Source organism: Pteronotus mesoamericanus, unplaced genomic scaffold, assembly GCF_021234165.1.
Source record: "Pteronotus mesoamericanus isolate MK-2021 breed Mesoamerican mustached bat unplaced genomic scaffold, CSHL_Meso_final contig_179, whole genome shotgun sequence".
Taxonomy (NCBI): domain Eukaryota; kingdom Metazoa; phylum Chordata; class Mammalia; order Chiroptera; family Mormoopidae; genus Pteronotus; species Pteronotus mesoamericanus.
Genome location: NW_026555075.1, coordinates 367,860 through 391,437, shown reverse-complemented (window position 1 = coordinate 391,437; position 23,578 = coordinate 367,860). Strand labels below are relative to the sequence as shown.

At 39.2% G+C, this 23,578-nt stretch overlaps 1 protein-coding gene across 1 annotated transcript in view; it reads right to left on the bottom strand.

Annotated features, from left to right (window-relative positions):
• ANKRD44 (ankyrin repeat domain 44) overlaps nucleotides 1-23,578 on the bottom strand; it is a 285,622-nt gene that overhangs the window by 61,122 nt on the left and 200,922 nt on the right. Inside the window, exons 14-16 of the mRNA XM_054566695.1 lie at nucleotides 22,872-23,012; nucleotides 20,900-20,980; nucleotides 17,246-17,357 (exon numbers count right to left, since the gene is read on the bottom strand). Of these exons, the coding sequence (XP_054422670.1) occupies nucleotides 17,246-17,357; nucleotides 20,900-20,980; nucleotides 22,872-23,012 (334 nt within the window). The remainder of the gene's footprint in view (nucleotides 1-17,245; nucleotides 17,358-20,899; nucleotides 20,981-22,871; nucleotides 23,013-23,578) is intronic.

Below are 23,578 nucleotides of genomic sequence, written 5' to 3'. Positions count from 1 at the left end.
AAAGCTTTAGATATTTTACTATTAAGTATATTGTTTGCCATGGATAGTTTGTAGATAATCTTTATCTGAGTAATGAAGTTCCTGGTCTTTTCCTAGCTTGCTAAAATTTTTTTAAAAAATCCTAAGTGGGTATTAAACTCTACCAAATATTTATCTGATATCTTTCTCCTTTTTCTGTTAATGTGGTAAATTACCTTGATTAATATTCTAATAGTAAACTACTTTGTATTCTTAGAATACTGCCACTCAGTTGTGATACATTATCTTTCTTAGTATATTGTTGTACTTAATATACCAATTTTTTTAATAAATAAATATCTTTTTTAGAATTGTCAGTACTTATGGATGGACACTTTCAGTTTAATAAGTATTCTTTTTTTGTTCTATCTTGAGAAATAAAAGATAATATTGAAAAAAGAGTAGATACTTATCCTCATTTTATAAACTTGAACTTGTTCACATTGATCCAACCACATAACAGTTCTTTTTGTTTTCATCTAAATATTTTTGTTATTTTTATATCTAAATAAAGTGATCCATGTCTAGGGGTTGGGATAAGACAAAGGGATAAGAACCACATACTTCTAATGGAGCAGTGCATTCATTTATTTCCTGCATTTTTGCCAGCTGACAATATATACTAAGTCCATCAAGATGGAGTTGGGTCTACTTTATAGTGAGCAATACCTGGTACATTATATGCTCTTAATAAATAAAAATAAAATCACCAAATGGTGCCACTGTAGGTAATAGTCTAGTTTTTCATTTCATCAGTAAAAAATGTTTTCTTTTTAAGTACTATCTGGAAAAATCTTTTGGGATTGTGGTTACTGCACATATTAATAATTATCTACTCCTTTATACTACCAGTGACATTGCAGGTCCTCAAAGTCACCAAATATTTAAATCAGTATGTCCTAAAGTTACCACAGAAAAGTGCTAGAGTTAAACTGGAAGATTCAGAAAGGTGTTCTCTTTACATTTAGAATGTGAATCTTTTTGTGTTTTTCTTCAGCATTGAATTGCTAGTGCCCTGGATTCTGCAAATTAAGGTCTTTTAAACAGAGAAGGGTAACCATACAAGATAAAAAGAAAGAATAAAAATTTTAATGAAAATTAAAGAAGCCTAGATTGTATGTCAGCTGGCTTTTTTTTTTACCTCCAAGAACTTTATTAGTTTATTGATAAAATAATAGCTACAAAGGCTTTGATTATTAGTGAGTCTTTATATAACTCTGGGGCCTAATCACCACTATAAATTGGAATCCAAGACAAAAAGGCAGCAGGTCTCCTGGGTTTCACACTATTTAAAATGTATTCAGTCCCCTATCCATTATCCACATATCTATCAACAGAAGTACTCATCTGAGAGCTAATTCAGTTGAAGTTCTACACTATAAAACACTTGATTGCATTAAGTGACAGGCATATTGAAATGGTGACAAGTAGTCAACCCTGTAAAATATTCAGGGTCATGGGTGTTACATTTGATCAATTCTACTTGCTGAGCATGTATGGTTCTTTGTGTATTACCAGGATAAACAATAATACTGGCCTCGTGTTTCCATGGTGACTTCTGAGAGCAATTCTTAAGTTAACAGTTACCTTTTTTTAATCAGCTATAATTTTCATCAAAGTGATATTCCCAAATTACCCTAAATTACATTATCATCATGTTAATTTACTCTTTGTCTCAGTATGAGGTAAAATTTATTTGCCTAGGACAAGAGATGTTTTATTTAGGGGTAGGTTAGAAAGCAATGAAGAAGTTGAGAGACGTGGCAATATGATTTTTAAAATGCAGAAAAAGAGAACAAAGGAGATGATTTGAATACAAAAAAATTACTAATTTTTCATAAATATAAAATTATGCAACAGAAAACCATCCTGCTTCAGAAAGGCATTTTGCTTACCTGCTCTCAGTCCCAACAAAAACTGTGCAGACCAATGTAAAAGTCTCTCAGACACCATTTTTAATGTTAAATTACAGTATAAATTTCCTGCTCTAAGCCTCAATAACATTTTAGTGATTCTAACCCAGACAATAAAATATACAGTTTAAAAATTGTTTTTCTATGGTTCAATTAAATCTAATCATGGCGGGATTCCGAAACACTAGCTAAGCACTGTAGACTATGTCTAGCTGATGAATATTCAAAGAATCAGCACAGATTCAAGTAAGTGGGTAAAGAAAGCTGTTGCTATTTTAAGCAAAAATTAAAACAGATGGGAAAAGACTGACACGCATGCATTCAGACATGGGCCTGCCTCACATTTAATCTTTTATGAATGGCTGGTCCCAGATGGTGATGGGATTCAGGAGCACAATTTGAGATACAGCGTCCATTTTCTTTTTACTCCAATGTACTATGTCAGTTACAACTTCCATTTAGTGGATGACACAAATATCACCAAAAGAAAAGAAACCATCATGAAAGTGGGTTCTCTGACTTATTAAAAATGAGTTGTTGGTCAATTTATCAGACTGGATCAAAACATCTACATACATTCTCCATCATTCAATTCATTTAGGGTTTGGTCTCCTATTCCACACTCACACAAATGGTGGGGTGATGAAACAAGCACTCCAAAGAGACAAACAGTAAGCACATCATGCTCACAAGTGTCAGTAAATCTCATTAACCACTGAACACAGAATGGGACGTTCCATCCCCTTAACTCTCACAGCATGTTGCCTGTACCTCTTCTGAGACATCATATTTTACTTTGGATAAGGAATGATAAGAATAAGAAAAATCCAGAATTAGAACAATTATAGTTCTTTATTATAGTTACTTATTTATATGCCGATTCCCCTTATTGGACAGTAAGCTCCCACATACGGAAACTTCTCCATCTTTTTTAGACCTGACATATAGCATAGAGCCCAGGAAATAGGGGAAATTGATTGAGATACATTAAATAAATACATTATAATAGCTTCTACTTGTACTATCATATGCCAGCACCATGCTAGACACATTACTTACTTTATTCCATCTAATCCTCAGAACAATGTAATCCATACTTGACAGATGAGGCAAGATATGGAGGCTGACAGAAGTGAAGTAAAATCCTTAAAAACCTTGTGGGTAGGTAATGGCAGAGCTGGCATTCCAGTCTACGCCGAGGGATGCGAATTCCTGAACTCCTGATCACATCGCATGGTACGGAGGTCTAAGGATGGTCAGTGGCACTGTGGGAGGTAGTTGAGTATAGACCACACACTGGGCACAGCCATTGGCAGCCTCTGCACTGCCACTCGTGGGCAGTATGAGAGTAGAATCTTTACAGACATCTGTGACATGACAGCTTCTTTGATGTTAACAAGAATTGGAAATTCCAAGAATTCCCAATTCTTGTTAACAGGAGAAGAGGAAAATAGTGTGTGTCCTGTGGTAGCCAAGAGGATTGCATAGAGTACATGGGAAACATGGCAAAATCTCTTCAAAGAGAACTTAAGGCAACACTTTGGCAGAATAGGAGGAGACAGGGGCAGAGAAATAATTTGGGGATGGTTATTATAATCCTATTATTACCCCACAGAAAATAAGGGTGACCTTTTGAGCCAATATTTTTGCAGCATATGTTTTATCTCCCATGCTAGATGATAATCTTCCTGCAAGTAATATCCATGTCTAATGTATTTCTATGTTAGCCATGGTTCCAAGCACATTGCCCTATAATTTACTCTGTATCTCCAGAAAGTAGCCACCATAAAGATAGCTAATATAAGAGAAGTCCCACCATAGATGTTGTCCCAGTGGACTACCAGGTTGGTTTCCATGGAGCCAAGTACAAATAGCACCAGAGGTGAGAGTTTCTCCAACCGCCTAGGGGAGGGAACTCCTGGACAGGTTGCCAAGGTGCTCTGGTTGCCAAGGTGTTGGGTCTTGAGGAAAGCATACGTTAGGTCACTGGAGCTTGAGCTCATTGACTTCTACTCAATTCCTTTAATTTTAATTCTATATTCAGAAATAAAACTTCTGATCTTCCTTCAGTTTATAAAATTGAACCTCCTGTTTGGAAGGGAATGTAGCTGCAGCAAATGACATGGATACCCTGGTCCTCCGAGTATTTGGACTTTTCACTGTAAATTCACAAGGGATGTTCGTGCATATAAAACTCATATGACTGATAAAGGAGGACTAATAAAGTTTATGAACTTGTAAAAGCCGATATACTGACCCAGGTCTCCAACCTTACTAATTGCTAGTACCAGGAGAGCCTTTGAAAGACCGCACACAGGAAATACTAAGTATCACCTTTTTTAAAATTGAATTTATTGGGGTGACATTGGTTCTTAAAACCATACAGGTTTCATGTGTACAACTCAATAAAACAACCTCTACACATTGCATCATGCGCCCATTGCCCCAAGCAAAATTTTTTTCTGTCCTAATTTCCCTCCCCTTGCCTACCTCCACCTACCCTACCCCGCTTTCCCTCTGCCTATCACCACACTGTTACCTGTGTCTATGTAATATGTACATATGTTTTTGGTTAATCCCTTTACCTTCTTTCATTCAGTCCCCTAGGTCCCCCCTCCCTCCGACAGCTGTCAGTCTGTTGTATGTATCCATGCCTCTGTTTCCATTTTGTTCATCAGTTTATATTGTTCATTAGATTCCACAGATAAGTGAGATCATACGGCATTTGTCTTTCTCTGATTGGCTAAGTATCATCTTTATTGTAATATTCCTTTCACTTTTAAAAATATATATTTTAAGAGAAAATGACACCAAAAACATACTGTTTGTCTGAAATAATTGCTTTGGGTTATTTCTTACTATAGTTTGTCTCATATCAATGTGAGGAATGTGAGACCCAAAGAAGGTTGCTACAAACTAAAAAATCTTTATGTGATTAAAAGAACAAGATTGTTTATATGTAAAGTAAAACTTGTGTTTGGGAAACTATAAATTGAATATAGAGTTGTCACTCTATATTAAAGTGCCTTCCCAGTGATCAAGTATATTTTATTGTTTAATATTAACAAAATTATTTTTCCACGTGCTAAATGGCCCACAGAATACAATACAGTGATGCTCATACAAGAAAATAAATCTGTTATTGGTGAGTGATTTGGTTTTTCCAAATATCTCTTTCAGCTGTTACAGATGGCTGAGCCTCTGCTCTCCAGTGGAATCTGAGAAAGGCCCTCTGCTCTTTGTATTATGACCCCATGACCTGAAGGCACAGGTGTGTATGAGCGCTCCTCCTGACTGAAAAATGGCCAGCTCTCTACACTTTCCATTACTAAATGAGGATCAAGAAGGGAAGTGATGAGCATGGAAACCTGGTCTAGACTTCACAAGGGATGCATCCTTGGCAGCTGCTAAAGATAAAGTATCTTGGGAGAAACGATCTTGCTGAGAAGTCACTCCTTGTCCCAACGCCCCCTCCTCCTCCCCCGCTGCCCCCGTGCTGCAACCCTCACAGGCTGGAAGTGGTCATCCCTGGCAGCTGTCACAAGGAGGGCGAGGCCAAGATGACAGCAGCTGTTACAAAGATCCCGAACAGAGATTCCAGGGGGAAGGCTGGGTTTGAGAGTGCTTTTATAAAAAATACGTGCCAACGTCCAGGGGTTAGTGCTACAGATTGCTAGCAGTGGGATGTACTTGAGACCTGGGGTGGTTTTACCTCTCACTGGGTGGGTACTGCTATAAGGTGCTTCTGTGCTCTTGACAGAAAAAGAAAATGCAGACTGCTGGTCAAGATGAGGCTTTCCAAAAAAATGCATGACACAGATGTAACTGTCATTGGTATTGTCCAAGGTTCTGCTTCCCTCTGACAAAGCCTGAAGACTGATAGTCTCAGTGATGTCTTGGTTGGATGTCACTGACTTGGATGATGTGGAATTCAGATGCTCTGAGACAACTTTGTTGTTCAAAGTCTGGAGTTTGTCATTTCTCCAGACAGTAGAGCATAATGGTTAAAAGCTTGGAATTTAGACAGATAAACATGGGTTTGAGTCCTGGTTCTACAGCACACCAGCTGCATGACCCAGGGCAAGTTAATTCAATCTCTTGCTACTTGAGAATACTCACATGTGAATTATGGCTGAAAATAGCAGTTACTTCACAGTGTTGCTGTGAGAATTCAATGAGATGATGCAGGCACAGGGTCTAGCCCAGCCTGCTTGCAATAAACATTCATTATTATGACTTTATTAAAAATAGGCGTGGTTGTTAAACTTCTCCCCATGAGAAAGGGTTTTGAAAGAAAATTCGGATTTTGTTTTGCTTGAGGAATTGATTCTTTCAAGAAATAAGGGTCCAATGACCTTATTGTTGATCAAAGTTTCATGAACTTTGGTGACATAAAGTTCAGAATGTCTCTCCTTTCTTTATATCTCCTTTGATTTCTTTCATCAGCATTTTATAGTTTTCAGCACACAAGTCCCATATTCCATTTCTGGCAGTTGTAAATAATGTATTTTTAATTTGATGTCCACATGTTTATTTCTAGTATATAAAAATGCAATTAATTTTTATATGTTTACCTTGTATCTTGTGACCTTTCTAAACTCACCTATAAGTTTAAGGAGTTTTTTCTTGATTCTTTGGGATTTCCTATGTAGACCATCCCATCCTATGCAAATAAAGTTTCATTTCTTTCCTTTCTGATCTTTTTACCTTTTATTTCCTTTTCTTGCCTATTACTCTTGTTTGAATTTCTAGTACAATGTTGAATAAGATGTGGTAAAAGCAGACACCCTTGCTGTAATCCTTAATTCCAGGAAAAGCATTCAGGCTTTCACCATTAAGTACAATGTTAGCTCTTCTTTATCAAGTTGTCACATGCTTTTAATCACATTAAGGAAATTCTCCTCTATTCCTATTTTTTCTGAAGGTTTTTCCCTTAATATTGAATGGGTGTTGAATTTTGTCAAATACTTTTTTTGCATTGTTTGACATACTCGTGATTTTTTTCTTCTTTAGTTTGTTAATATCATGAATTACATTGATTGATTTTCAAATATCAAAATAGGCTTTCCCTGTAATAATCTCATTTGGCCATGGTATATCATTCTTTATATATATTACTGAATTCAATTTGTTACCAGTTTAAGGATCTTTGCATTTACCTTTATGAGAGATAATTGTTTCTATCTCTCTTTTTCTACTGTCTTTGTCTTTGGTATCAGGGTTTTAGTTTCATGAATGAATTGAAAAGTGCTCCCTTCTCTTCCATTTTTCAATAGAGGTTGCATATAATTAGTTTTAGTTCCTCTTTCATGTTTGATAGAATTCTCCAGTGAAACAATCTGGACCTGGAGATTTCTTCTGGGAGAATTTTAAAATTCAATTTTTTGGCCCTGGCCGGGTAGCTCAGTTGGTTAGTGTCATCCCAATATGCCAAGGTTGTGAGTTCAATCCTTGGTCAGGCACATACAAGTATCAACAAATGAATGCATAAATAAGTGAAACAACAAATCGATGTCTGTCTGTCTCTCTCTCCCTCTTCCTCTCTAAAACCAATACATAAAAAAAAATAAAATTCAATTTCCTAAACAGCTGTAAGACTATTCAAATAATATACTTCACATTGGGTATGCTGTGACTGTACTTTTCTTTGGATGAATTTGGATGAACTGGTCCACTTCACCTAAGTTGTCAAATTTATGTGTGTAAAGCTATTCATAATATGCCTTCATTAGCATTTTCATGTCTGCAAAGTCCATAGTGATAGCCCCTGCTTCATTCCTGATAGTAGAAATTTGTGTCATCTCTTTTTTTTGTCAGTCTCAGTAGATGTTTGCTAATTTATTGATCTTTTCAAAACAACCAGATCTTTGTATCAATGATTGTCTCCAATGTTTTTCTTCTTTTCAATTCTATTTTTTTTCTGTTCCCATTTCTATTATTTCATTTTTCTGCTTATTTTGATATTATTTTGCTCTTTTTTTTCCAGAGTCTTAAGATGGAAACTTAGATTGTAGACTTAAGGTTAGGTTTTTTTTTCTCTTTTCTAATCTAAGCATTTAGTGCTATGAAATTTTTGGTATTAACCTATTTCCCCAAGTTTGTTGTATTTTCATTTTCATTCAGTTAAATGTATTTTTGGGAGGCATTCCCTTGAGACACTATCTTTGACCCATGAGTTATTTAGATGTCTGTTATTTAATATCCAAGTATTAGAAATTTTCCTGGTATCTTTCTGGTATTGATTCCTAGTTTTATTCTACTGTAGTAGGAGAATAAACTACATATGGTTTCAAGAACTTAAGGTTTGTTTTGTGGTTCAGGGTATCTTGGTGAATGTTCCATGGGTACTTAAAAAAAACACACATATTCTGTTGTTGCTGGGTTATGTGTTCTATAAATGTTGACGAGATCCTTTTGGATGATGATACTATTGAGTTTTTCTATATGCTTTTTGATTTTCTGCTTAGTTCTATCAATTGTTGAGAGAGAGATGCTAAAGTCCCCAACTATAATTGTGGATTTCTCTATTTATCTTTTCAGTTCTATCAGCTTTTGCTTCACATGTATTGCAGCTCTGTTGTTTGGTACACACATGTTTAGGACACTCTCTTTGAATGCGTTCCAGTATTTACCGGGCTGGCTTCCAGACATACTCTTCCTCTTTGGCCCCTTCCGGCCCTGCTCAGTGCTGCCTAATAAGTTTGCAACTGGATGGGAGGAAAGAAAGAAGAAAGGAAGGAAGGACAGAAGAATGAAGGAAGAAAGCCAGATTACCTTTTAAACAATATTTTGTGTCAGAAATCTTTGTTTCTCCTACATCTCTGAGTCTTTAGAAGCTCCCATATCAGGAGCCATACATCCTCTTCTTTGAATCCCTTAATGCTCACTATCCAGCTGAAAGAAATTACAGAAAATGTGATTGCATGTGTATATGTAATTTTAATTTTGTGGATGTCTTCATACCAGTTTGATACATTACTCTGGGTTTTTACTGCTTGAAAAAAATGGAGGGAAGAATGCAATAAAATCAGTTTGTGCTGGGAAGTAATCAAATCTGAAGAAAAAGCCAAGCCACAAAAGTTTAAATTTTCATTTCCTCTCTCACCCGTCTCTTTTATGAAATACCTTCCTAACACACAGGACTGTCAATATAACACTTATTTTTATAAAACAGCAGTTAAGTTATATCACTAAGTCAAATGAAATCACTCACAAGTGTTTTCATTTATTCAACAATTTTTGGCCCCTGGTAAGTGCTTGGCATTACTACAACCTTATACCTTATAAAGTTGATATTTAAATTCACATATATTTAAAGGATGATAGTTTATTTTTCTTTAGACCTGGGTGTTAATCTTTCCTAAAACAATGGCTGTAAGTGTGTGTCTTTGTTTTGAACTAGTGAGTCATGGGATAAAATCAAACAATGACTTTATTCTCCTTTTCCCTATACCAGGTCTCATCTCCTTTATAAGGCAACTTCTTCTTTTCTTGCCACCCCAGGCAAGACATCTAACAAAAAATAAAAAGTTCTCCGGGCACTTTAGTTATCAACCTAACTTCATGTCGGTGACTAATATGTCTAGTCCACCACAGTAATCACAAACTCTGTTTAACATGGAGGCTTCTCTCTGCAACCCCCAAAGGCGGCGGGAGGGACGGAAAGGAAAAAGGCTGACTCTCTTTCCTAGCCTAGGGCTCTCCTCCTCCCCTTTTCCCCTTGTTGGCTACCTCTGCTGCCTGCAGGACTGAAGGGAAGAGAAAAAAGGACACAGAAGGGGACAGGAACAATGGCCTTATTCACTGGCACCCTTCTGCAGCGAAATTTTCTGACTGGGTCAGATGTTAAAAAACTGTATCTCGGGGATGCTTATTTAGGTTCTCCGGCAGTCCCCCATTGTGCAGGCCTCTTGCCTGCAGTTCCCTTGTCTGGGTAAACGCACTCCCCGGCTGCTAGCTTACATTCCACTCTCCCCAGGGGGCGTCCTTGGTCTCTCCCCTCTCCTAGGCAGCCTGCTTGAGCAGGATTCAGAAGCACTCCAGACCAGCTCTGGCCCTGAGATTACATTCGGACGTTAGGAAACATACACTTTTGACCCTTCACTGGTGAGGGTAGGGTATTTCTCAAACATAGATCTTTTTAAATTTAACTTCTGGCAAGCAAGCTCTGGACAGGGCCCTTCAGTTTTTCGGTTTATCAGAAGCCAGTTCACTTGGCTCCATAAACTGCAGGAGACACGTATCAGAGAGCCAAACAACCTTCTCAAAGCTTTTCTCACTGGGCTTGGGATCTGCAGAAAGCATCCTTTCCCCCCCAGCACTGGGATTATCGAACTTCCTAAGTGGCTAAGGGGGTTGAAACACTAGTGTCTCACACAGAAAAGTAGGGCCAATGGCTCCACTCTCCCGCCTCCTCCACTAAAGGTGAGACTGCAATTGTTTATTTTAATACATTCCATTAATGGTTCTTTCATCAATTTCAAAACTCATTCACGGTAAAGTCAAAAATTTTTTTTCCCTGCTGTATTACAAAGAAATAATGGGAACATTTTGTCATAAACTATTTTCGATTCCATCATTGTTCTGAACATAGACTCACATACGAATTCTGATTTAAAATTTGTGGGCTGGTATTTACATTCACAGCAGTGAGTAGGCTGCCAGCAGCATCAAAACAGGTGCCCCACCCGTCTCCACCTCCCCTTAATAAGAGTTTCCCATAAGAGTTTGATTTCAACTGAATTAAATAGACCAAAAAACAAGACCAGCATTGTTGAGGGCGCCACTGCTCACGGGAAGTCTGCCTGCTGGGAGGTCATGGACAAGCCCCGCCCACCCCTCGCCACCCGGAGTCCTCTTAGCAGGTCCTCTGGGGACAGGAAAAAGCCATCAAAGACTTGTTTGGCGATAGGGTTCGAGTTTTCAGGTTTTTTATCTTTTTGTCTGCAGATGACTATTTAGTAGCTCTTCTTTTTTAAGCTCTTTACTCTGCTTTCTTAGCCTTGAAAAGCTTAATGAGACATTGCTACATCTGATACAGAGCCAGATGGTAATGATTTCTTAAAGACCTATGATAAACACAAGAAACAACCCAAAACATTGAGTAGTTTACTTGAAAGTAGCATAATTTCAGTGTTCAGTTGCCCAAAATATAGTTGTCTTCAGCCTATGAAGAGAATCTCAGAAACTCCTAGACGACACAGGCGGAGGCATTTGTCATGCCCTCTTAGTCTCACAGCTGAAGTTCAAGTTCGCTCATAACAGGGGGAGAAGGCCTGAGGGAAGCAGCCAAATTCCAAGTGATTTGGCATGGCAAAATCTTGGACTGAATTTAATCAGAAGCCTGGAGTTTTCAAACAATCTCTCTAAATTTCTGTAGGCAATTTATGTAATTATACTGGCACATATATTTTTCCATTCCAATAACAAAACCACAAAAGTCTTTATGTTCATAAACAAATCTTTAATATAGTAAAAGACATGTGGTATGCCCATATAAACACACAATTTCCAAATAGAGGCATAATTCTCTGATTGTTCCCTTCAGCGTCAGGAGGAATGCATTCCCGATAAAGGAAGAGGGAGGCACAGAGCTCTTCTCCGCCAGCTCCCTTCCTGCACTGAAACATAAGTTTTATTCATACAAGATGCTGTATTAGCCAAGTCTCCTCCATTCTGCTTTGATATTTTGAGCCCAACTGAATATAACTGATCACAGCTCTCAGCATACATTTGTGGGCATATTTTTGCTTGCACACACAGAACATTACATCTTTGATCATGCCCAGCTGAGAACACCGCCTAAGTAGGCAGACACGGCAGAATTCTGGACATTCCTCTTCTATCAAGGCCAAGGGGTTCATACTACCTTCTAGAAGTTTGGTGCTTATGGAACAAATTCAATGTAAGCTTATATTAGGAAAATAGAGTGAAAACAACTAAAATAATTTGTATTCCTTTTTGAGTACAGCAAAGTGGACTGAACACAAAGCATGGTTTATAAATTCTAAGCGTATGATCGCAGACAAGACCCACACACCATGAATGCCAAGTAAACACACACCAAGTTAAATGTCAGAGTGAAATAAAATATGCATCAGAATTAATGATACGTATCTAATGATAGACATAATCACAGTAATTACTCCATTAAATGGGAAGAGGGACAGATGACAAATTCTACCAACTTCCCAAATCAGCCAGCTTTGATGGCTGACCATCCTGTTCAGTCCTACTCCACCTCCCCCAGACCGGCCTACCAGGTCTGGTAGGAAAGGCTCAGAGGCCACAAATAATTATCTTCTGTATTCCTTCGATGGGCCAGAAACATAGGCTAGGGAATATGATACAAAGAAAGGTCTCCCTGCGTAATTCCTGCTCAGAGCCTCCAATAAGCTATTCAGAACCAGGAACGTGTCTTTCTTTGGCATCATTCCAGGACCTAGCACAGAGTTAGAACCAATTTGTTGAAAGTGTGAACCCTAGAAGGACTGGGTGGTTCATACGGTGAGGAGTGGGAGAAGACTGGCATGGCAGTGATGAGTCCTAGAAATGAACCTTCTAGTGCATGTTGGGTACAGTAATTGGCTAGCTTTCCTCATGTCTAATGCCCAAAGAAATGGGAGTTTTAAGGAAATATGAAGTCCTAGAGAGAGAGAGTCAAATTAGAAAAGGTGCCCCTCACAAAACCCACTTCTTCTATCAAGAACAGGCCTTGTTCTTCTTGCAAGGGAAAAAGAAATTTTTTTTATCTATATAAGATAATGAAGGCTAACTAAACTTGTTGTGATAATCATTTCATATACTTATATTTTGCCATGTATAATGTGCACTTTTTGCCCAAATTTTTGAGGGAAAAAGAAGGATGCGCATTTATTTGGGTATAATGATTCCACACCACGAGTATAACAATGGGTATAATAATCTCATGTATAATGTGCACAAAATATGGGTGTGCATTATACACAGCAAAATACGTGTATAATGCACACCCACGTAACTCAAGTCATTATGGTATACACCTAAAACTTACACAGTGTAAGTCAAGTCATGATGATATATTCTTTAAACTTTTACAGTGCTGTAATGTCAATTCTTTTTCAATAAAACTGAAAGAAAAAAATAATTAAATGGCATCATGTATGCAAATTCCTGGCATGTGATGAACACACACAGTAAAAGGCCCTTGGTGGTGGCCCCACCCTCTCCCAAATCCATTCACAGTGGGATGGCCAGTAGTGGGGAAAGATCGCTACAGCGGCCGGGCTCTGTGAGGTTACTCCCAGGGCAGTACGGGGGGCTAGGTTTTGTTTTGATGGGAGGGGCCTATGCAGGAGTGTTTATAGCCTGCTCAGGAGCTTTGCTCAGGTGAACTATACACAAGAGGAATTTTAGGATGCATTTCAAAATAGAAATACATAGGAATTTTCATATAATTATAATAATTCAGCAAAATGAAAGGAGAATTTCTATCCCATTCCTGTTATAAATGACCCACTAAGATTCTTTTCTGAAAGCAAACAAAGGTGTCATTTCTACCCACTTATGTTGATAATCTGGTCCTTCTCAGCTGACAGTGCAAATTAAGATCAACTAATATGCCCCTCCCCCCTCCCCCAACCCCTGCTTTTGAATGTCTTATAATTGCCAAGAATAACCATCTCTTTGTAAATCACGTAGGGCAAGTGCTGATCTAAGCAAAGTGGTAATTTCATTATCAAACAGAACTTGTGAAACCTTGCAGACAGAAAACCATTTCATTGGCTAACAGACATAGGGGCCCTGAAATGGCTTTCCTGGAAAAAAAAAATAATGTGCCATATATTATCTACATAGAAAGAAGGTGTTACAGGATAATCATTCTCATAGTTACTATGTTATAGGATTAAAGATGACTTATCAAAGTACTTTAAAACAGCAGAAGTTATTAAGACTCAATAACAGACTTGGTAATAAAAGTTCATATGTCCAATTTGAAAGAATATACGTACCCCTATGTTCATAGCAGTGCTATTTACAATGTCCAAGATCTGGAAACAGCCCTAGTGCCATCAGTAGATGAGTGGGTAAAAAACCTGTGGTAAATTTACACAATGGAATACTACCCAGCCATAAAAAAGAAGGCAATAGTACTTTTTGCAATAGCATGGACAGACCTGGAGATTATGACGCTAAGTGAAGTAAGACAGTCATAAAAAGACAAATACCATATTATCTCACTTATATGTGGAATCTAATAAACAAAGTAATCTGATGAACAAAATAGAAACTGAAGCATGAATACATGGAACAGATGGACAGCTATCAGAGGGGAGGGGAGTAGGGACTGGATGAAAGAAGATGAAGGGATTAGCCAAAGAACATACTATATGCATAACCCACAGACACAGACTCCAGTGTGGTTGGTGACGGCCAGGGGCGAAGGGCAAGGGAATGGGTGGAGGCGAGCGGGGGGCGGAAATGGGGACATCCGTAAGAGTGTCAACAAAAAAAACCCAAGTTCATATGTCCAATTATGACATATGGTTTTCACAGGGAAAAAAACAATTAAAAGCACCTGTGTCTTAAATACACTTGGGGATGCAGGCTCATAATGGGTAGTTACAGTAGCCCTGCCACCGACTACCACCTACACTCAAACACAGCCCTTTCTTAGGTGAACTCTAAATACTAAGTCTTATTTGTTGATAGGTCTAGATCAAGACCCGCAGGAATGCTGGTGGTAGAAGGCAGAAGTGATATTCCCCTATTTCTTAACCCATTCCTACGAGCTTTTCCTCTGCTGAAAAGCCATGAGGGGTGGTGGAAGTGCAGCCTGCAAATGGAGGCAGGGTGGTGGGTAAACATTTTTCTTTTTTAAAATCAAGAATCCTGATTCATGGTCCTGCTTCTTCCACTGACCAGAGCTATGACTTTGGACAAACCTAGTTAGTGTCCCTGTGGTTTTGGTTTATCATCTCTAAGACTAGCAACTGTCCCATTGTCACTTGTGATTCCACATAAACATCCAAATTATAGAAGGCTGTAAAATCACTGGCTTTCCACTTCTTTCTGTGGAACTGGTTGGCTTTAAAATATGTCCACAAATTCTTTGACACTCCTCCCCTTAAAAGGCGGAGTCTGCTTCACCTCTCTGGATTTTGTGGTTGCCCCAGTGGATGGATGCAGCAGCGTGAAGCTGTGTGAACTTCAAGGCTGACTGACCATTAAAAGTGATACGGTCTCACTCTCTCTCTTGTTCTCACACTCCATCTCACTCTCACTCTTTATCCTCGGACCGAGGCCTTTGGATCCCTGGGCCAAGATATCCAGCTACTCTGGAACCACCAATCTATAGAAAACCAAATAAAGAAACCACATAGTCAGAGACAGAGAGAGGCCCGAGGAACGTCAGCTGTCTGAATCTTCCAAACCAGGTGACTGATATATGCGCGGTGAGCCTTTCAGATCATGCCAGCCCCAGCCACGGTCTGACTACAGTCTCAGAGGACACCTTTAACTAGAACTACTTGGATAAGTGACTCCTGAATTCCTGATCAACAGAAGCAGGGAGAGCTAATAAATGATTATTGTTGTTTTAAGCCACTAACTTTTGAGGTGATTTGTTATGTGGCCAGAGTAACTGGAAGGATTATGATAGAATCAACACTACAGGGCAAAAAAATGCCACCCTCAAGGTCAGACAAGGAAATCTTTAGCATCCACAAGAACCATAGGGAAGAAGACTTGGAAGTATTCAAGAATGATGGAGGTAGGCACAATTCACCAATAAATGCCACACACACACACACACAAAACCCCCACCAGAATAATCACCTTTTTATTTAGAAACTGGGTGACCTTTCTGAACACTCATAGTTAAAAAAAACTATGGTAAGAATGACCCTAATTAGAGCCATCTGAAACCAGCAGCAGAGTCAAAGGGAAAGGAAGAAGCTGGGGCATTTTCTGTCATTTCTACACAGGCATCGGCATCGCTGCTCACTGGCTTTCTGCCTCTTGCCTTTCTCAATATATTTTGCAATGGTGCAAGCGTTTCCCTAAACACACCTCCAAATAACTCAGAAAAGTGGGCTTCTCCTTTTACAGGGGTAAAGAAAAGAGTTGGAGCCCAGTCAGCAAAGGTGGCACCTATCACTGGGCCACAGGCAGTGAGGCTGGGGTGAGGCTGAACCAAGGGCGATGCTCAGGAGATAGCAAACGGTGGCCAGCAGGGAGAATTCAGCCACGAATCCATGTGTTTTCTTCCTAGCCCACCCAGGGTTTTCAAAACAGGAAAGTTCACATAAAAAGTCTCGAGTTCTACTTTCTTTTGAAACACTGGAAGTCTAGCAACCCCAGGTATGCATTCCCACCTGGTCTCAGTCAGACAGAGCTGACTAGCTGTTTCTCCCTTTGGGCAGAACACGTGCACTTTATTTGCCACAATCTCCACCACTCCCCATCCTATACTTCGGGTTCACTTCACTCTTTTACTCTACATTTCTGGTTCCTATGAGCATTTGAAATTTTTTAAGCAGATTTTATTTATTTATTTATTTATTTATAGGGGAAAGGAGGGAGAAATAGAGGGAGAGAAACATTGATGGGAGAAAGAAACATTCATTGGTTGCCTCCCATATGTGCCCCAACTGGGACTGAACTCACAACCTAGTCATGTGCCCTGACCGGGAATCGAACTGGTGACCCTTCATTTTGCAGGACGACGCCCAACAAACTGAGCCACACCAGTCAGGGTTGAATGTCTCTTCACATGTACCAACAGAGGCATTTCAGACTCCAAACCCCAAGGTGATCCTTGATCACTATAGGTTTGAAATTTTTGGTGGTTTGGAAATTCTAGTAAATTCTGATATTTGTGCCCTTGCCAATTTCTCTCCCTGAACTACAAATACAAGACCAGAACAACCCATATGCCTTATGATTATGTAAGTCATCTTACAGCACTGTTACTGAATATTGGGGTGCTAAGTGTGCCTCCAGAAAATTATACTGAGCTTATTTGATACATTCAAATGAGCTTTAAAATACAGACTGTGTCCATACACAGGTCTAACATTCTCAGCCCAAATAAATATGGAAAAGAGTTCATTGTCAGTCATTTCTAAGATTAAGATGGAGAAAAAGGGAACAAAGAGATCTAGACATCATAACGTTAAACAATTTAATCACTTACCACAGAATATCTCCAAGGTGATTTCTAGAGGGGACTTAACTAGGCAAGTGAGGTCATTTCCTGAGAGATTTAAGACCAGTATTTTCAGGTTTGGGTATATGTGTGTGTGTCAGAGAAAGCACAAGACAAAACAACTCACCAATTCCAGACATTGTCTGTGGCCATAGGCAGCAGCATAATGTATGCTATTGTAACCTTCATTGTCCCGGATAGATGGATTTGCATCATTCTGAAGCAGAAACTCTAGGCATCTGTAAGTATAAAGATGAGGTTATTTTAGAAACACCTCTGGACCAAAAGAGATAATGAATATAAATTTCCTTCTATGATGAATGATCCACAAAGCACTTTGTGAATTTAAGTATTTCTTTAAAAATCCTATAGCAATGAGATTTTATGTTCTGGAAGGCGGGGTTGGGGGTGGGGGTGGGGGTGGTGGTGGTGGTGGTGGTGTGTGTGTGTGTGTGTGTCTGGAAGGGGGTGTGTGTGTGTGTGTGTGTTTTCTGTATCCTCCTTTATTTCAGCTTAAAATAGCCATTCCAGAATTCAAGTAAGGCTTTAGCAACAAGAGGGTAATGAAGTTCTTTTTCCTTCTCATACTAAGGTAGAGAACCTTTCTGTCATCAAGATGATTGAATAATAAGTGTTACAGCTCCATGTTCAAAAGACAAAATCTCAACCATAATAAAGAAATGGTCAGGCCATTGCAACAGGGTAAACCTCAGAGACAGGGTTTATTTTTAACCTTGCTGTTGGAAACTCTAAGATCAAAAGGTTAGAAAAATGAAAGTTAAAAAGTGTAAGAAAACAACAACAACATAGAACTCAGAAAGAATCTAAACAATAAAAGGATTAAAGGAATGGATGAACATTTAAAAAATATAATTCAGTAACCACATATGAAGAAAAAGGCTCAAATTATACCATTAGGAATATGGACTAAAACAAGTAATAAATAACACAATCTGTAATAAAACAAATAATAAAAAACACAATCTGTGGAATAGGTTAGAGGCAGGTGTGGCTCCACCTTTCCTAAAGAGCCCCAAACTCCAGGACACAAGTCCTCAAGGACGCGATGCGTTAGTTCAGGACCTGTTGCAAATGGCACAGTCCTGCTGGGGAATAAGTAGGAAATGCTGCTCTGTAATTTCAGTTTTATTTCTGTGGCAGTAGGACAAACAATTCCTTGACAAAACCAAGATGATTCAATTTCATACTCAAATTCAAAGTGTAAGATTCTCACTTTAAAATGACATTTACCTATCTTTTGGCAAAAGGCAAAAGGAGAAAATAAATCACATATAGAGACCGTTTTCAATGATATTTTATTTTCTGGAAAAACTGATGAAAGACAAATTTTTTAAATCAAAGGCCTCCATGTCACATGATTTATCTACAAAATACTCCATAATAAATCAAACTATTATTGGGTCCTGGTGGCATACTGTCTTTGGTGACTTGTGCCTTATAAGGAAGTCCTTTCTTTTTCTTTTAGATTTTTCCTAAAGATTCTTTTTTTTAAATTTATAAATCATGTTTATTCTATTATAGTTGTCTCAATTTTTCCCTCTTTACTCCCCTCCACCCATCCCACCCCCACCCCCTGCTCCCATAGTCAATTCCCACTCTGTTGTCCATGTCCATGGGTCATTCATACATGTTCTATGTCTAGTCCCTTCCCCTTCTTTCCACCATTGTCCTCTTTCCCCCTCCCCTCTGGTCACTTTCAGTCTGCTCCATGTTTCTGTGCCTGTGGTTTATTTTGTTCATTAGTTTATTTTGTTGAATAGAGTCCACTTATAGGTGAGATCATATGGTTTTGGTCTTTCATCAACTGGCTTATTTATTTCACTTAGCTTAATATTCTCCAGTTCCATCCATGTTGTCACAAAAGGTAGGAGTTCCATCTCTCTCTCTCTCTCTCTTTCTTTCTTTAATGCAGATTGATTTTATTTATTTTTTTAAATGTCAAATTATAAAATATTTTTAAAAATTTAAAACCATTATAAAGTCTCAGCAATGAAACCAACATGATACCAGCACAGAAATAATCAAGTAGATCAATGAAATATTTAAGTTTGGTCATTAAATGCCTATGGATGGGATTCTGGGTGTGACTCATTTTAAACCAAATTTGGCTCTTTAAATGAAATCATTCAATAGGAATAGCATCCTAGTAGTTCAGAAACACACAATTCCCAGTTTCTGAAAGGATTACATTCTAAAAATCTGTTGATAAATTGACAGTTTAATATGTAATTTGGGAACAGTTTGAATTGCTCCCAAAGAGTTATTTAATCCAGAATATACCTGACCTATACAACCAACAGTTCTATTAGAAATAACACCAGTAGTATAGAATTTGAATATTCTCCACATTGTTTTTTAAGGGACCGTGAACAAGTTTTAACTGGGCCCTGACTAGAAATGTTGGCAACGAAGCTGCAACATCAAGAGATGCACATTGGGTCAGGGGTGTATTTGGGTGAGTGCAGTAGCCTCTCTTTGCATAAAGGAGCTCTCGGGAAGGCTGGCCTTGCCTTCCTTGACTCTCCTGCCTCTCCCCTCTCCACCAGCAGTAAGAGGACTGTTCTGGCCCGGGGCAAGCTTGTGTCTCACTAGAGAAAGGAACGCTTGCTCAAATGGCTTAAAATTCCACGGTCTTTAATATGATTATTGTAATTTTGGAGTATTCGTGTAAAACCTCAGCCATTGGGTTTGACTCCCAGCTCTGTTTCCTGTCCCCACACAGTAACGAAGTCAGGACTCACACGTGCACTAGAGCCACACTCTCTAACTACAGCCTTTTAATTTCTATAGACAACTTCTAACATGTAACTCTATACCATGGTTTGGTCCCCAGGGGAGAGCCCCATGGGAGGGAGGAGGACTCTAGAGTGGACACAAACATCAGGTCGCAAAGAAACTGGTCCCCCTGACAACTGCAGAGGAGAATAAACAAGTTCAGGGCTGTGTGTGTGCCGACTCTTAGGGCACTATCTCCCCTGCGTCCCAAGACACAAAGCGTGGGCACCATTCATTCATTTTTTTCATTTATTCAACAAACACTTATTGAACTCCCACTACGTGCTGGTCACCATGCTGAGCAGCACAAGCCCGTCACTGTGACTTGTCGTGCAGGAAGGACTCCGAGAGGATGAAGCGTCAGGGCTTCCCATGCACCAACACCCCTGGGTGGATGGCGGCAGTCCTTCCCGCCCCTGTCACAGCAATGGCCAGGTCTCTGAGAGGAGCCAGACAGAGGCAGGGGGGGTGAGGTGGGACAAGAACAGCTGGCTGCAGGAGCAGGGGGCTGCTTGTTAGTGGATGTGTGTGTGTGTGTTGGAGACGAAGGGGAGAGTATAATGTGTGGACGTCATACTGAAATCTCAAAACATTTATTTATAGAATCTGCTAAAAAGTTATCCGTAAGTCATAAAGGGAGAGCCTGAGGCCCAAAGAGGAATTTCAATCTGTTTCTTGAGGCACACGCTAGATGGCAGAGTCAGAAATGATATTTAAGACACACCTGGTTCCAAACACCGATGACCAATCACAGGGATGGTCATGTCAAAGCTTACAGTTTTAGGAAGAGTACCCTGTGTGAAAATAGCATAATTAAAGGATGTATTTAAAGAACAGTTTCTTCTTCAATAAAGATAAGCCCACGTCACTTTCTCAGGATTCCAAGTGAACTCCCCAAATAGTAAGGCCAGCCCACGTGGCAACTCAGAGAAGCAGGCAGGGCATCAGTAACTGCACCTTGTGCTTAAGCTGAGAAGTAACTTACAATGCAGCTTCCTTTTCCTTTAGATCTCTGGCTCTTTCAAGTTCTTCTGAATTTTCATGGGCATTTCCTAAGGTTGTCTTACTTCTCGGCATAAGGAAAAGAAAAAAAATTACAATTAATTTTTTAACAGCAAAGTTACTAATGATTTTGTTGCCATTTAAATCTCAAAGATGTTCCCCCCAACCCAAAAGAAACATGCACTATTGAGTTGTCATTGAGGGTATAAATTATACATGTTTCTCTCCAATGCTATCTAGAAAATCTATTCTCTTTCAAGGAATCCAACTGAGAACCTAGCTTTCCTAAAACTTCCACACAGGTACCAGCAATTAAGACGTCAACCAAGCTGTCCACCCTCCCATATCCTAAATGCCCCAAGTAAAAAGGAGGCAATTTAGGTTAAACGTCTCTAACTCCTACCACATTCATTGCTGCCTCTTTGCCAATTCATCTCACTTATCCAGGAATGGGGTCCTAGTCGCCCTTCACCTGCCAAAGCAATTCTTCATCACCTAGGGTTCCTTTTCCTGTTCTTAACAGATGAAATATACTTGTTCCCCGACTCTATTCCAAGTGAATAACTTAGTGCCTGGCGCATAGTAGATACTCAATAAATGCTTGTTGAATTAATAACCTGCATGGCTATGGGATCCTGAGTGCTACATCTGACTCGACTGTATTATATAAACATGAAGGGGGAAATGAGCAATGTTTTCCAAACTATGGAAATACGGATCATAATCCATTACTGATTACAAAATCAATTTAGTGGGTTGCAATCAGTAACATTTTTAATGAGATGAAAGAGAACATAGAATTATTACAGATAGTTAAAAGTAGATATGGTTTTAAAAAATTTTTTGTTTCCATTATACATACATGTACACATAACATATACCTGTGACTGTATGTATTGGGTTATGATATAACATGTACTTCTTACTGCGAGTCACTGTTTGAAAGCCATTGCTCTACAACAGCAATTTTCCATCAGTGGGCCACGGCAGGCACACTGAGTTTCCACGAGAATTTTTAAAACATGTAATACCTGATTATTTAGTCAGGGGCACTGATCTCCTTTCCCTTAGACTGTCAGATAAAAAGATGACAACAGGCAACACAGCAGTAGCTGTCCAGTGTGAATGAATCAAAATTATACCTATTTTTTGTCAGATCAGCAAAAAATTATATTTTTTGGTGTGATACAGAATTTTAATAATTAGTTTGTGTGCCATGAGAAGAAAAAAGGTTGAAAATTGCTGCTGCACAAGAAAAGGAGTTAGCACTGATGTGGAATCAGTTCCACAGCACAAGGCAGCAGATAATTCAATAGTTTTCCCGACAAGGTCACTAAAAGCTATTCCTACGAAGGAGGCCCTGGTCCCTAAGTCTTTGAGAACAGTCTCATAAATGGTGGGCACTGCTTCCTAGTCACCCAGAATGCAAAGATATCCAGGGCAACCAATTCCCTCTCCTCCGCTCCTAAAAGAGTATCCATACCCAGGCTTGGAACAATAAAATAGTGACTATTTTACACATACTGACACTGCATTTGACACCATGGGATTATGCAGAGATGGATATTTTTGACACATGACATATATCGGCAAACGTAAGTTTTACAGCAAATGAAGCATTTAAATGATGATAATGGAAAGTGTAGCATATGACAAAATACATTACAACAAATTTTGAATGTCAAACTGAAAACCTGAGCTTGACAGCTCCACTTGGCATTCAACCCAGAAAACAGAGAAGTAATTGTGCAGTGACATGGAATAATCACACATGAGAGCAGAATGGGAAAACTGGGCTTAGGGATGAAGAATTTCTAACTCCTTTGGGTCTGGGTGAGAGAGATTCTTCAGTCAGTTTCCCTGAGGCAGAATGCCATTTTCTTATGGCAAGAAAATTAGCAAACCCTCCCCTCCCCTGCCCCCCCACCAGGAAACAGGAATAAGGCTGTTTTTACTTTCTATCCATGTCTGAAGCAGCAGCATAGTGCAAAGCTGTCCGTCCCCAGTCATCTGTTTCATTAACGTTGGCCCCTGTGGTCACTAATGTCTCAATACAGCGTAAATGACAATTTGCAGCTGCATAGTGCAAAGGGGTCCTGGAAAACAAACAGCAATTTATTACTTCATTCAGCCTGAAACAGACCCATCCTCAGCGCTAGCACTGACAGCAGCATACCTAGCGGTATGGAGAGCTCTCCGTCTCTGAGTGTGGAGGTTATGGGACAAGCCTTCCTTTGACTTGTAAATTGCAACTGAGGCTATAAAACCACGAGCCTGGGCAAGGACGGCCACCTGCAGATCTTTCTTTCTGTTCCTCTTGCCTGTCCTGGTTCAGGTCTACATTACTGCTCATTCGCAATATTGCAAAACCATCCCCACGCCTCCTTATCTCTAATCAAACTCTCATTTGAATTTCTAGTTGTTATGAATAAAGAATTAGGTTTCCTAAGGTCCAATACCCACATATGACAATTGTGTCCTAAAACTTGTGGCCCTCCCCACTGAACAAAGCCTTGATTGCTTAGTCTGAAATTGAAGACCTTCCTGAGCTGGTCCCAACCTACCTTTCTGGCGTCTCTCTCTCTCCTCTAGAGAAGCCCTTTATTGAATCCGAATGGAAGGACCTGAGGTTTTCCTAGCATGTCCACACTTCCCTCTCCCT